The sequence below is a fragment of the Marmota monax genome, unplaced genomic scaffold, assembly GCF_021218885.2.
Source record: "Marmota monax isolate L192 unplaced genomic scaffold, Marmota_monax_Labrador192_F-V1.1 WCK01_AAM20220418_F8-fsc00045, whole genome shotgun sequence".
NCBI classification, from domain to species: domain Eukaryota; kingdom Metazoa; phylum Chordata; class Mammalia; order Rodentia; family Sciuridae; genus Marmota; species Marmota monax.
The window spans coordinates 6,870,681-6,884,776 of NW_026692132.1; the positions used below are offsets into that span (position 1 = coordinate 6,870,681).

The 14,096-nt window shown below is 40.8% G+C and overlaps 1 protein-coding gene across 2 annotated transcripts in view; it reads left to right on the plus strand.

Annotated features, from left to right (window-relative positions):
- Positions 1-1,548: 1,548 nt before the first annotated feature.
- Positions 1,549-14,096, plus strand: part of Gucy1a2 (guanylate cyclase 1 soluble subunit alpha 2) — a 299,113-nt gene continuing 286,565 nt past the window's right edge. For both annotated transcript variants that reach the window (XM_046466443.1, XM_046466445.1), the window contains exon 1: positions 1,549-1,961. In XM_046466443.1, the coding sequence (XP_046322399.1) occupies positions 1,650-1,961 (312 nt within the window). In that variant the 5' untranslated portion in view covers positions 1,549-1,649. The remainder of the gene's footprint in view (positions 1,962-14,096) is intronic.

Here is a 14,096-nt window from a genome sequence, read left to right on the forward strand (position 1 = left end):
ATGGGAAAACAGCCTGGAGCTCCTCTTTTGGGACACAGCTATTTCTCCTTTCTTCCTGTTCCTTACCCTGAGGTCAGAACAGGTCCAAAGCTCTTCTGGAGCTAACACAAGGGCTGTGAGATCAGGCTTTGGAAAGACAGGTTGCAATAAAGCGAGCTTTAGAATGAAGCCACTCCGCTGAAAACTCACAGTAAAAGATGTGATCACGCTGTGGCAAGTCTGTTCTTGGGGTTTGAAACGCTTTTCTTCCCACACTCCTAAGCATTCTGAGAGGCATTTGCAGCCAAGTGCAAACAGATCGCGTATTTGGCGCAAAGAGCCCAGAGAATAAGGGACACGGGATCCCTCCCTGGTGTCCTTTGGATCAGGCGCGAGGTAGTAGTCTGTGGAGGTAGTGTTCTCACCCTGTTACCCTCGCGGGCTAATGAGGCTGCAGGTGGCAAGCGGAGCTGTCCAGCACTAGTGCGGAGCCAGCTGGAGCCCAGAGCCCTGCGCCCCTCCGCACCGCGGCAAAGCAACAGGGCTGTTGCCGGAGTAGAGGTTCTACTCACTCACTGCCTCTCGGTTCTGGTCTCGCTCCGCGCCCACGCGGCCTCGCCCGAGGAGGAGAAGGCTGTCCCCACGAGCTGCTCCAGCAGGGTGGGCGCCAACACGTTACCCTTTTCCTCCCCTTCCTCTGTAAACGTCTACTCCGGAATGATTGGGCTGAACCTTTCAGCCTTTCCCTTCCGCCTCGGAACTTCCTAAATAAACTCGGAGGAAGGAGGGGAAAAGACAAACATGGACCCTAAACCCTCGCTTCACACCGCCAGACTTCCCTGAGGTGGCCGCAGAGAGAAATCTCCCGCCTCCAAAACTGCGCCCCTCTCCCCTTGAGCACCCGCGGGCCCGTCTGCTACTCAACTGCCTTTCCCGAGGCCCAGGGATAGGACATTTTGGGTTGGGGACCCTTGGTCCGAACCCAGGCATGGTGCGCTCCTCCTCGTAGCAGGGGACTGTGGCAACGAGGAGGGCGCGCAGAGGACAGCAACGAAGTGTCCTCGTTGCTCCTGAAACGTGGCGACAGGCGAGGCAGAGACTCCCAATGAGTATGATGGCGACACGTGATACCGGCGGAGGGAGAGCATGGGGTGGGGGTGGATAAAGGGAGAAGGAGGGAGGCGGGCAGTAAGTGGAGAGAGGCGGGAGGAGAGGGGCGGGAGGAGAGAGGGGAAAGGGGCGAGATAGTCGCGCAGGCGGCAGAAGCCTCTGCCTCCCGGACCGCGCCGGCCGCAGCCCTCCCCGCCCGCCGTCAGCGGTCACACATTCCGAGCCTCCCCGCGAGCGGGAGCGCGGCGCACGGCGATGCGCTGAGGCGGGCGCTCAGGCGGCGCCGCGCGAGCAGCAGCAGAGGCGGCGGCGGCCCCCAGCCCAGCCCGGCGCCGCCGGTAAGCCCGGGCCCCAAGGTGCCGCGGCGCCCCAAGTTCCCGCCATGAGCAGCTGGCTCCTGGGGCTCGGCTGCCCCGGGTACTCCCGCCCGGCAGAGCGCGACCGCAGCGCCCCCCGGCCCCGACGCGCCTAAAGCCGCCGCTCTCCGGTCCCGCCACCGCCGCCTCCGCCCGCGTCCCCGCCACCGCCGCCGCCTCGGCCGCAATAGCACCGCCAGCAGCATGTCTCGAAGGAAGATTTCGTCCGAGTCCTTCAGCTCCCTGGGCTCTGACTACCTGGAGACCAGCCCGGAGGAGGACGGGGGGGAGTGCCCCCTGTCTAAGCTCTGCTGGAATGGCAGCCGGAGCCCGCCCGGGCCGCCCGAGCCCAGCGCGGCCGCGGCCACTGCCGCCCCGGCCCCGGCTGCCTCTGCTGCCGCCGCCGCCGCCGCTGCTGCCGCCGCCGCCACGGCCGGGGCCAAGAGGGCGCAGCGCCGAAGGCGGGTCAACCTGGACTCTCTGGGCGAGAGCATCAGCCGCCTGACTGCGCCCTCGGTGAGCGGGGGGCGCAAGGGGGGCCAGCGCTTCGGGAGAGGAGACTGGGATCGGGAAAGTTGGAGCCGGGAGACTAGGGTCTTGGGCGCAGTGCCCGACCGCTGGGGGGCGGCCCGGTCTCACCCAGGGGTCTTAGGGTTCCCTGCGGCCCCTGGAGGGATACGAACCCCTGGGCTCAGGAAGAATAGGGGATTAGGACATGGGAAAGAAGTCAGACTCCACTCTTGGTAAATCTTTTGGTGTGAGGGAGTCTGACAACTTGTAGCCCTGGACCCTACTTCATCACTGTCTCCCCGGATGGCCCCTGTGCTTCTTCACACCCACCTGTTTTCTTTCCCCCAAACTTTCCCAGGTACTGGGCTGTTCAGTTCCATTTCCATGTCTTTAATTTCTGTTCTCAGCATCCCAAAGGAGCCCCAATCCATGCCGAGAACCTATTCCTCTCCTTATTTCCCACACTCTCTCGATCTTGGTGTGACCTTCTCTGACATCTTTGAATTCCACAGGCTATCTGCATTCTATGTTGCGTCCCTTTTCTCAAATCTTAAGAACTGTTTCATAGTTTTCTGAGCTGCCTTCTGACGAGAAACCTGCAGTCTCTCATCTGCACCCTTAGCTGTTTTTTTATCTCTCATTCACTGAACATTTATTAACTTAATCTTCTTCTTTGGGTAAACTTAGTGTACAGTTTTCTAAACCTCTCTAGTAATTCTTGCACCCTCAACTTATCCTTCACTCTCTCTTTCCTGGATTCTTCCGTCTTTTTTCCTCATTTTTTCATGCCTTCTTTATGTTAGGCCCTTCATAAATATTTGTTCAATGAATAAATGCCTTCATAAACCTCTCCAAATTTGTACTAATCTTGGGATGTCTGTATCAGTAGTTCCAGGTGTACACCAGATTCCCCGTTTTAGGCATCCTTCCATAGTACTCCTGCCCAGGCATTTCAGCTACCCTTGACCTTTATTGTTTGTAGGAATATCAGACCTCTGATCCAGTCTGTCTGAGTGAACTCTCTTTTGAAGGAATCCACTCTATTGCAGACAGAATCTGAAGGAAATTCAGTGTGAAAACTCTCTCCACCATTAAGCCTCACCCAGACATTGGAAGCAAGGACTTTAACTCCTGACAGCACCCCCCACACACCCCCACCCCACCTCTAGGACTTTAACTTCTTCAAAGTTTCCACAGTAAATCTGAACATTGATCTTATTTGCTATAAAGTTTCGCTTTTGAAAATACTCTTTCAAATGATGTTAGGAAGGACTTGAGAAATATTGGGATCCTTAGGAAAAGGGCACTGGTACAGGTAATCTTAGAAGTGTCCCCTTGGCACTTGCACTAATGGAGAGTGACTTTTTTTTTTAGCTACTCACAGTCATTTGCCTCTTCTTGTGTATTTTGCCCTTTAATATACCTTTCTGTCACCTTTTCCATTGATAACCTAGAAAGAAAGTTCAGAATGGGCTAGAGCAGTTTTCCCTACAAACATTTCTCAGGCAGTATAGGTTTAGGAACTATTTCATTTTGCAAACTGAACATAATCCTGTATAAGAGGAATTTAGTAAGGGTGTATCTGTAGGGTTGTGCCATACCTAAAGCAACATTTGTACAGTATAATAATTCTTCAATATAACAGATCCATATTTAATATAATAATCTTATTAAAGGTAATGATTAGTTTACAGGGCAGTGCCTTTAGAATCCTGGAGTTTTGTTTTTGTCTAAGAATTAGAATTTAAAAATTTCTAAAAAGTAGTGGCAGCAGTGTCTCTGGTAATGCCAATTTAACCTAAGACTATTTTCATCAACTTACATGAGGAGTAGATAAATTGTACTTACTGCTGTAAGTCAAATATGAATGATTTTGTTATGAAAAGTTGTATACTCAGATAATGATTTCCAGAGTAAGAAATTTAGAAATAATAATGTTGATCAAACAGTGCAGCAGCTCTATGTACTTTCCAAGCTGTGTGCAATTCTTTTCTATTTTGAAAAAAGTGTGTCAGGAGGATGATGAGAACATGCAGGTGAATAGTGCAAACATCTTCAACCCCACAAGGCAGGGGTAGAGAAATTCTTGTTGGCCAAGTACATCACCAGTACACTTTAGTGACACAAAGAAAACAGGTTATATTTCAAAGCAGTGACTTATTTCTGTGTGGTCTTACCCAGTTCTTTTATTTGGCAATCAGGATTTTGCCTCAAAAAGTTCTAGTAGATCCATTTTCTTACATTGTCAGGATTCAATACTTCTCTGAGAGCAAGCACTTGGAGTGATAAAATATGCCTTGTCTATTCTCTCTTATTAGGGGTGAACAACTTGTAAAACTCCTCTAGAATAGACAGGGCATGTATAGATAGGAATTTCTGGTAGTTTTTTTAATACTGTGGGCTTTCTTGCATTCTATCACAATATGCTTTAGGAGAAATTGTTGCTATCAGAGCTCCTGTTTACCAGTAGAACTATGGTGAAATTTATCAGTCACTTGGAATTTGCTCTTTATTGGAAGTGGAAGAATGAAAATGAATTTAACAAGTAGTTGGACATTGCCAAGTAATTTCATCCATGGAATATTCCAACTTACAGTTCTTATATTTTAGTTGTCTTTGATGTTGGTTATAAAAATTAAAATACTTTATATTATTAAATAATTTAAGTAAGTTGAGTTGGTAAAATTGAAAAAAGTTCCAGAATTCAAGAGACCTGATTGTAATTTTACCTTGAGCAATGAAATATTTGTATATCTCTGAGCTCATTGCTTTAACTCTCTAGGGTCCTTTTCAACTCTACAGTGTTATACTAAGGTTTCCTCCCTAATATGAGGTTTTACAAACATATATATTGTATTATCAGCCCTTGGATAAACAGTGATAATGGCATATGAGAGAAAAATAGGGCATATGTTGTGAATCTTAAAGGAAGATTTCCTTCCTTTGGAAGGAAGCAGATTACTTTTTTTTAGCAGCATAATTCATCTAATTATTCAAAAATATTTGAAGATTTGCTCTGTGGTAAGTGTTGTGGAGAGCACTGGCAATACAAACACCAAACAGACATAACTGGTCTTTGACCTCATGGAACTTCTTTGACTTAGTCTTTCTTTTAAGGAATCTGTTGAAGGAAAACATAAGAATGCCATTGGTATTTCTGATGTCTAGGGAGTTTTCTTTATCATCCACTTTGGTGGTTTGGTTCACTGTAAATCTGTGGACTACAGATATAATAATAAAATAACTCTAATGACTGGATTTAAGACATAAAAATCATTAATTGCATTAATTATTTTAAAATAATTTAATACTTGGGAACACATGGAGAAACAGCTGGGAATTTTACATCAAGTGTGAATTTAATCATTCATTTATTTATATTTTATTTTTGTAAATGAGAGTTGCTTAGTTGCCTTATCACTTTGACATCAGTGCTGGGTTTTGCTAATGTCGGCCTGTCATCATCAGTGAAGGTATGCCAGTAGACAAACTCAAGGGCAAGACTTCCCCAGGTTTCTTGTCAGAGAACTGTTGGTTGTTTACAACGTTGCAGGTGGCTTTGAAAAATCTCAGAAGCTAAAGAGAGAGAATGGCAGGAAGAAAAGTAACAGAACTGGAAGGATGGAAAATAAGGGAGAAAAATCTACAGACCTAGGGAATTATCTAGAAAAGTGAGGAGGGAGAAATGAAAGGAAGCTGGGTTTAAAGGATGAAAAGGCCAAAATTGTTTTCATCATTTTGGGAAAGGAAATTATATTCACAAATGCTTAGGAAAAGGTGATAGGAAATAAAAAATACATATTTAACCTAATAAAGTTAGCTTTCTGACATGTGTAAATCCTTAAGAAAAATCCTTAGAAAGTATGAGTGTACGTAGCATGTAGACAGTGGGAAATACAAATAATTATTTGTGAAGTAGGAGATAATAATTTATGTATTTTAATTAAGGCTCTTTAGATTTGGGACTCAGTTTGGCTAAGAAGTTCTGAGGGACAGATTTATTGCAATTGAAAAGTAGATAAAATATATTGCACTAGTTAAATGTTTTCACATTTGTGGAATTTAGATGGCATAATTTTGAAATCAATAGTTAATGGCTGTCTGTTGTCTTTCTATACCTTATCTCTAATCCTGGAGAAATGGCATGGTAGATTTGAAAGAACAAGGATAATAATCCCCCACAGAGTTCCTTACTCAGTGTGAGACCCCAGAACGCTGCCTCCTACCTTCTTTAGGCCTTGGTTTCCTCTTTTGTGAACTAGAAATAACAACTACCTTGTAGATTTGTTGAGAAAGAGGAGTAATAGTCTTTGAAAAACTCCATGAACCCAGTAAATAATAGTTTCAGGGTGAGATCCATGAATTTCAACCAAATTTGGACCCAAAAGATTTAAAATTTTTTTCCTTTTCCCCCAATAATTCACTTGCTTATAATTGTATTGGAAAAGTTTATATAAGAGTTTAGCAGATGTTAAGTCCAACGGGAGGGCAGGCAGAGATGAGAAGCACTTTATTTTGTTGGCATAGTCAGCCAATCCATTAAAAAAAATTAAAACTGGAGACCTTTTTTTGGCTCCCTGGCTATGATACACACACATACAAAGGCATATATAACGATTGCAGATTCAAACATTTCCACCAAACTACTGACCGTTGTGTGCAATATGAGAAACACTTTTATGACTTCTCTAATAATATGAGGGCAATTGTATTTGGTAGAATGTAGGTATTTCACAGCAAATTAATTTTAAATTAGAAAAAAAAATTAGATGAGAGAGAAATGAGTCATTTCATTTGTCTGAGAATGTCAAGCATTCCCCATTTATTGTTTTCAAAATATTCTATGTATGTATATTTAAAGGGCTGAGCTGTGAGATGCAACAAATACCCAGCTAAAGACTCATGTGCTTGGTGTGTGTTCAGTGCTCTATTTGTTGGCTACCAGCTTAGTTGCAAGACCTTTGTTTTAAAAAGAAAGTTTGACAAGAAGAAATGCTGTCGGTAATTATGAGTTTGTAGTAGAGGTGACATGATTATACATTCCTCTTTAGTGTATAATTTGTCACCCTTGAAGGATTGCTAGATGCATGGAGTAGTGCTTGAATGTTATATATGTTTCCACTCTATATCCTCATTGCTCTTTTTGTTCACCTTTGCTTTTGTTTTATTGCTTCTATCATACAAAGCTAAAAGTAAAATAAATACATATTTTACTAAACATAATAGCAAAATTAATGTACCATCTCTAGACACAAATAATGTTTATCATGAATTATTAAGAAACTACAATTTTGCCTTTTGGGATTTTATACATCTTGGGAGCAATTTTTAATTTTTCTTTTTCTTTTTTTTTTTTTTGCTATGTTGAATATCGAACTCAGGGTCCTGTGCATGTGAGGCAAACACTTTACCACTGAGTTAAATCTGCAGCTCCTTCCTCCACAAAAAAAGAAAAAAGAAAAAAGAAAAAAAAATCATGTGGCATAAGCAGTGAGAATGTTTGCCAGGGGCTATCAACTAACTGGGTTTTCTTAGCAGGACCTTGTTTGATGTATGAGCCAATAATTTAACTCAAAATTCAAAGCCTCTACTTAAATTCTCCCTCTTATCTTCAATACACATATTTATCTGGTGTTTAGTACAGAACCTGGTACTTAATGGGTATTCAATAAAGTACTCAGAATAAAGGAATGTATGTTTTTATTTGTCCAATTGTGTTTGTTTCTTTTGTGTCTGGTATTTTTGTGGTGTATTTTGTTCTATCAAACAAAATGTTTATATTTTGCATCCAGCCTCAGAGAGACATACTCAAGAGTGCAAACCTGTTTGAATTTTTTGCTTTTGCCTGTTATTTAAAGCAAAACTTCATAATGAAGTTGTCTTAAAATGAACATATGGAACAGTATTTTCCTTCTAGGACCCTTGGTGGCCTATTTATATTTTAAGAAGTTAGGTAAATGTAATGACTCTCCTCCAGTCTGGATTGCTTACATTTTCTACACAATTCTCTGTCAAATGAGAGAGAAATGTTTGTCAGCAAGTGGGCTACTGTTGCCAAAAATGCACTGCAAGGGGATGGAAATGACATCATCTTGATCCTCAAATATCACCTCAGGACAGGATCTGAAGGTCTAGAATTAAGTGCCATAAACTCAGAGTACCTTATAATATTGAAGATTCCAGGCCTAGAGTGATTAAGGAAGTAGGGAGCTAGAAATATCTCTGAAGCTGGAGATTTGTTGGGACTGTTATGGGGAATTGAGAAAGAGTGAACATGTTTATAAATAGGATAGTGAGAAGTCACTTCTTGAATAGGCTTTAGTTGAGGCTTATTAGCAGTTCTTCATTTAAATTAGTGGTTATCAAACTTGTAAGATGTATCTGTAGAACGTTGTTAGAATGTAGATTCCTGGGCCCTACCTTCAAAGATTCTGGTCTGATAGTGCCAGAGAGGGGCCTAGACTGTACATTTTGAACAAAACAGTGAATTTCTGGACACTGTAAAGCTGTGTTGAAAGGTAACTGAATCCCATAACTTGGAGGCAGTCGATCTAAGCTCAGTGAGCTCTTTCTAGTGATTATTTTGAAACAGAGTCTTGTCAAGTACCCCGGCTGGCCTTGAACTTGCAATTCTCTGGCCTCAGCCTCCTGAGTGGCTGAGATTACAGGCATGTGTCACTAGGCCCATGTCCTTTATTTTTTGATTGGTGCATTATAATGATACATAATAGTGGAATTTGTTGTTACATATTCATATGTAACATATATATTCATTGCTACATATTCATATAATTTGTTATTCCCTAGTATTTTCTCTTTCCCTCACTCTTCCCTTATCATGGTCCCTTTCCTGTACTGGTATCCCTTCCATTTTCACGAGATTCTCCCAACCCCATTCTTTTTCTTTTTTCTCTCTAGCTTCCACATTTGAGAGAAAACATACAGTCCTCAGCATTCTGAGTTTGGCTTATTTTGCTTAACAGGTCAAGATAATCTCCTTGGTTGTGCAGTAGAAGTCATTTGAAGTTTCACCATTTGTAGCTTTATTCGTGGACTCTCCCGTTTTCCCCAAGGATGTTTATGTTTAGTAGATCACATATCATTACTATAAATATCTTATGGATCCCTTCTTCAAAATAAAGGAATAGATACTCAAAAACATCGGGAATCTTAGAGGAAAGAGAAGAAGAAAGGTTGTTTTGAGTGTCAATTTGATGTCACCATTTGCTTTTCCACATATTGATGCAACACTTCTCAAACGCTCCATCTACTGGTTCATTTTTGAAGGAGCAATTTGTTCCCTGCCAGTGAAAAATTTAAAAAGGTGAAGGAAGAAATCAACAGATCTGAATGTCAGATTTTTTTTTCTAGAAAGAAAACAATAGGAGGTTTACATATGAGATGTATAGGGCTACCCATCAAACACTACTTCACAAAAATAGTTGTGGTTGCTAACCTCTACAGCCTCAGCCAATTAATCTTTCTGTCATTTAGTGAACATGTCAGATAGGAGTCTAGTTGAACTCTCTAAATAAATGATGATTGATTATTGGGAGACTTGGCATTTGTAGACAACTTGGCATTTGTAGACAACCAGTCTATCATGAGAAGAAGCTATCTGCTGTTACTTTAGTTACAAGTCCTTAAAGTCCATTTTGACTTCTTTTCCATTCACTGCACTGTATGTATTATGTGTAAATGTACTGTGTCTCGTGACAAATCAATTTCTAAGATACATTGTTCCTTGTTGCTTTATGCCTGTGCTTCTTCATGCACGAACCCTCCAACTTAATGGAGAGGATTTTTTTTTCTTTTTTATGCACATATACCCTGTTTTATATGACTGCATTTTTGCTTTGTGGAATACTAAGTTATGGCTCACATCTGTACTATAGGCCTTATTGCACTGAAGTGTGATTTCACTGTATTCTGGCTACTTAAGACAAGAGATCGTGTCTTATTTATTGGAGTATGCCCACGCCTAGCAGAGGGTCTGAGTTTTAGAGGGACTCAATAAATGTGGGTCAGAACAATGAATAAATGATTGAATAAATCCTGGTGTAGTTTGTGTTATGTCTGGCATTGCTCTATAGGCAACAACATATTTTGTTTTATTTTAATAGTTCCATTTTTAGTTTTTTTCTCAGGCATAAATAAGAGAAATATAGTTATAATACTGTTTTCTAAAATGCTTCAAGCATTTCAGAACAGCACCATACTTGGTGTTTTATTGAAACTTCACAATAATCTGTGGATTTTATGGTGATGATAGTAATAACACTAGTATTGATTTGTTGAGTCCTTACCATGTATCAGACACTTTGCTAAGTGAGCTACATATTTCATTCTATTAATTATGTCAGTAATGCAGGGATAATGTGTTTCCATGGTCTATAAGATATCAAGAGCCTGTGTCTCTGATCTCATCTTGTGATATGCCAGTCCACACTCATGATTCTGTGATATGCTCTTTGAATATGTCCTGCAAGCATCATCTTGGCTCAGGACTTTTGTCTTCTTTCCCAGGTCAGAAATGCTCCTCACCTACACCCTCTCTCAGTTCTCCACATGACTTCAGCTCAGGTTACCTCATCAGAAGTGGCTTTCCCCACCAAACTATCTCTCTCTTATCATCATTTATTGGTTGTTTTTCATCATAACACCCATCACCAGAAATTATCTTTTAGTTTACTTGTTTACTAATATATTGTCTTTCTTCCCTCACTCTAGCTTAAGTTCCACAGTGGCAGGAACCTTCTCTGTTGCTCACTGTGCTCTTTGCAGCCCCTTGAATAATCCTGGCTAGAGATCATTTCTCAGCACATCTCTATTAATATGCAATTTTGAGGGAATTCCTAGGACTTGGAAAAGAAAGAAACTAGTTTAAAAGTACCATATGCATGAGGAGGATTAGATTGCATTAGACAGCTATTATGGATCTAGCATTTATGAAGTATTTTTATAATATATATCATTGATTTCTCAAAATCATAAGAAAATTTAGATTCAGAGATGTTGAGAGACCTGCCTGTGATTACAGTTAATTATGGATGGAGATAAAGTTAGAATCTGATCTAGCTCCAAATCACATCTTCCGTCTGCTGCCTAGGTGCCCCTTTAGAGATGGACTAACTCCCTAGATACCTAGAGTACAGCTGCAAGTGAAACCTCAACTGTCAGCCCTTATATATATGGCCTGGGTTGAAGAAGCTGCCTTGCTCAAGGTCATGCTTCGTTTCTGTGACTAATCAGTGTAGGGTAAAAAACCTTGGCTCCCTTGCCCTAATTCAGGCAGTTCTGATGTCAGAATTCCACATAGGGTCAGCTGAGGCCTCCACTGAGACTACATTACAGTCCAACTTTCCCTCTGTCTAATCCTACTTCCTTCTTTGCTCTTTCATGGATGTTGATGCCAAGAGCATTCCCTCATAAATTTCCTGCATGCTGATCTCCTCAGAGTCTGCTTTCCGGGAAACCCAACCTATGATAGTGAGTTTGTGAATGGAGATGGCATTAACTAAAGTATAAAAGTGGGAAGGTGGGATGTGGAAGAAATATAACAATAACCTTAGATTTGGAGTTTTAATATTTACATGAAAATGGTTAGCTCTGGACTGTGAGCTCTTTAAGGGTTTGGTGTTACTGGATCACCAGCCTTAGTACACTGCCTGTCAGTCAGTTCAGTAAACATGGAATTGAAGATTTGGGATTGGAGCTTGGATTGGAGCACATGATTGAAGATAGCGACTTTGGAGGGAATAGTTAATATCTTGAAAATTGACAAGCTCTTTGAGTGAAAGAGACAGAGAAAAATAGCAGCAGAGAATTGGGAAGCAATATACAAAAACAAAGCATAAAATAAAACCCAGCAGAATGAAGATGGCAGAATGCTTTTGTGTGTGTGTGTGTGTGTGTGTGTGTGTGTTAGAAGTGTGTGAAATGGCTGGGAGAACAGGTGGATGCAAGGGTGGTAGTGGTTGATGTTTGCAAAATAATGAAGAAAATTTAAGGATAGTACTTTCCATCCCACTGTGAATGAGTTTGCTAGTGGCTTTAGAAGAAAAAGTCAATCCTGCATTTGAGATAGAAAGCTATTAAAGGAGGTTTAAAGAGGGAGTGTATGATGAGCAAATAAAAGATATCAGGGCACACATCTCTAAGACATGTAGCAATAAAAAGGAGCAGGGGAGAGAAGGGTCTGTGAGGCAAAGTCAAAGTTTACTGAAGAGGTGAAGACTTATGTTTGAAGGTAAGAGAGAAAACTGGGGACAGATGAGATTGATGGGATTTGAGAAAGGATAGGGTTGCCCTAGAGGCATTCTCAAACTCCTTTCCCAAGGATGAGGACACTTTCTCTGTTCTCAAGGGGAATGCAATATGGCCAATTAGGAGTAGCAAATCCCAGTGCTAGATTTTGGTTTCATTTACATCTAATTTACCACAGTCTCATCTTTATTCTAGAATTCAGTGATTGGTCAGTAATTTTGTATATCTAGCAACTGTCAACTTTAAATTGCCATCCCATGTATAGTTCTCTATGTGTATTTTAATGGTTGGGGCTGTACTGACCATGGGATGTCAAATCAGGTCTGAAACGTCTTACTTCATTCTTCATTAATATTCAAATAGCAAAGTGTACAGGTAAATAATAAAGCATATCGTGTTTTCTCTTAATCTGCTGAAGTTATAAGTTGTAAGTTGAACTCCAATGAAAGGAACTGTTTTTAAGTTTATATTCGTATTAGTTTGCTGCCTTTTAGTTTAAAAAGGTAAACACACACACACACACTCACTCCCAGTACAACTTTATTCTCTGTTACAACTCTTTTTCATGCTTTTTTTTTTTTGGATACTGGTGGAAAAGTCGCTAGTGGCTTTAGAAGCAAAGTTTTATGTTACCCCAAGAGAAAACTTGGGTATCACCTGAGTTGTACCAGCAAGGAGCCTAAGTCTTTTTCGTTCAGTAGGCTTCCGTAGGTCTCAGAAAAAGAAAGAGGCATCTCATTTAAATGTCTGTTGACCAAATTCTCTCAGAGCTGTCTCACTGAGTCTGCCGGATTTCTTCAAATTTCACTTTTTCCTTTGTGATTGGTTTAAGTTCTGTATAAACAATGCCTTGATTTTTGAATGAATGGTGTCTTAAAGAACATTTGTTTTTTAGCTTTAGAAGCTTGTTTACTTTTCAGAGAGGAAAGGATACAGAGATTCTTATAGATTGTTTGTCATAGTACTTATAAGAACCTCAGTTCATTTTAATAGCATATTTGAAATACTGATCTATGTATTTTTTTTACATCTAGGTACTTGGGAACTATCTGTCTAACCAGTATTGATTATATAGTGTTGAAGAGACTCTGCCTGATTGGACTTTGAATTTAAATAAATACCATTTAATAGAAATCTGGAAAAGCCGTAATTACTCTCATTGTGTCTTTTAAAAATTTGCCCCAAATAATAAAAATGGTTTTTACTTCCTTCACAAAAGAATCTGCCTCCAAAGGCATTTATTGTAGGGAGTGAGAATGATGAGATTGTGTGGGAATGGAACAGAGACTGTGAATAAGAGCAAATCTTCGCTACTGACTATTGTAATTCCATTTGAAGCTTCAGACAAATATGAGGGGGTTTCTACTGTAGATGCTGGAAAGAGAGATTTATTGTTTCCACCTGATGTAAAGATCAATAAACGCTTTGTGGACTTGACAGTGTTTGCAAGCTATAAAGTCTTTCTTTTTTTCTCTTGTGTTAACTTATTGCCATTATAAACATATTTCAAAGAAAACTAATCTATCCATTTATTCTGAATTAAGTTCTTTCTCTAAAAGTGTGTTTGCAAAGTACCGACCCAACTTGGTGGCTGAAAGAGAATGGATGAGATTCATCTGTAGCTTGTTACAAATGGCTGTGTGAATTGTGGTCTAAGCAACTGCTGCCTGCTAATTTTCCAAGCATTTAGAGGTTTTCATTGTTTAGCTGCATTCTTGGGATGGGCGTTGGGGAAGATGGAGGAAATAAAACATTAAATTAAGTTGTAAAAGCAATTCTCTACCATCAATCTCTTTCTTTCTTTCTTTCCTTTTCTTTTCTTTTTAGGTACTGGGGATTAAATACAAGACTTTGTACATGTTAAGCAAGTGCTCT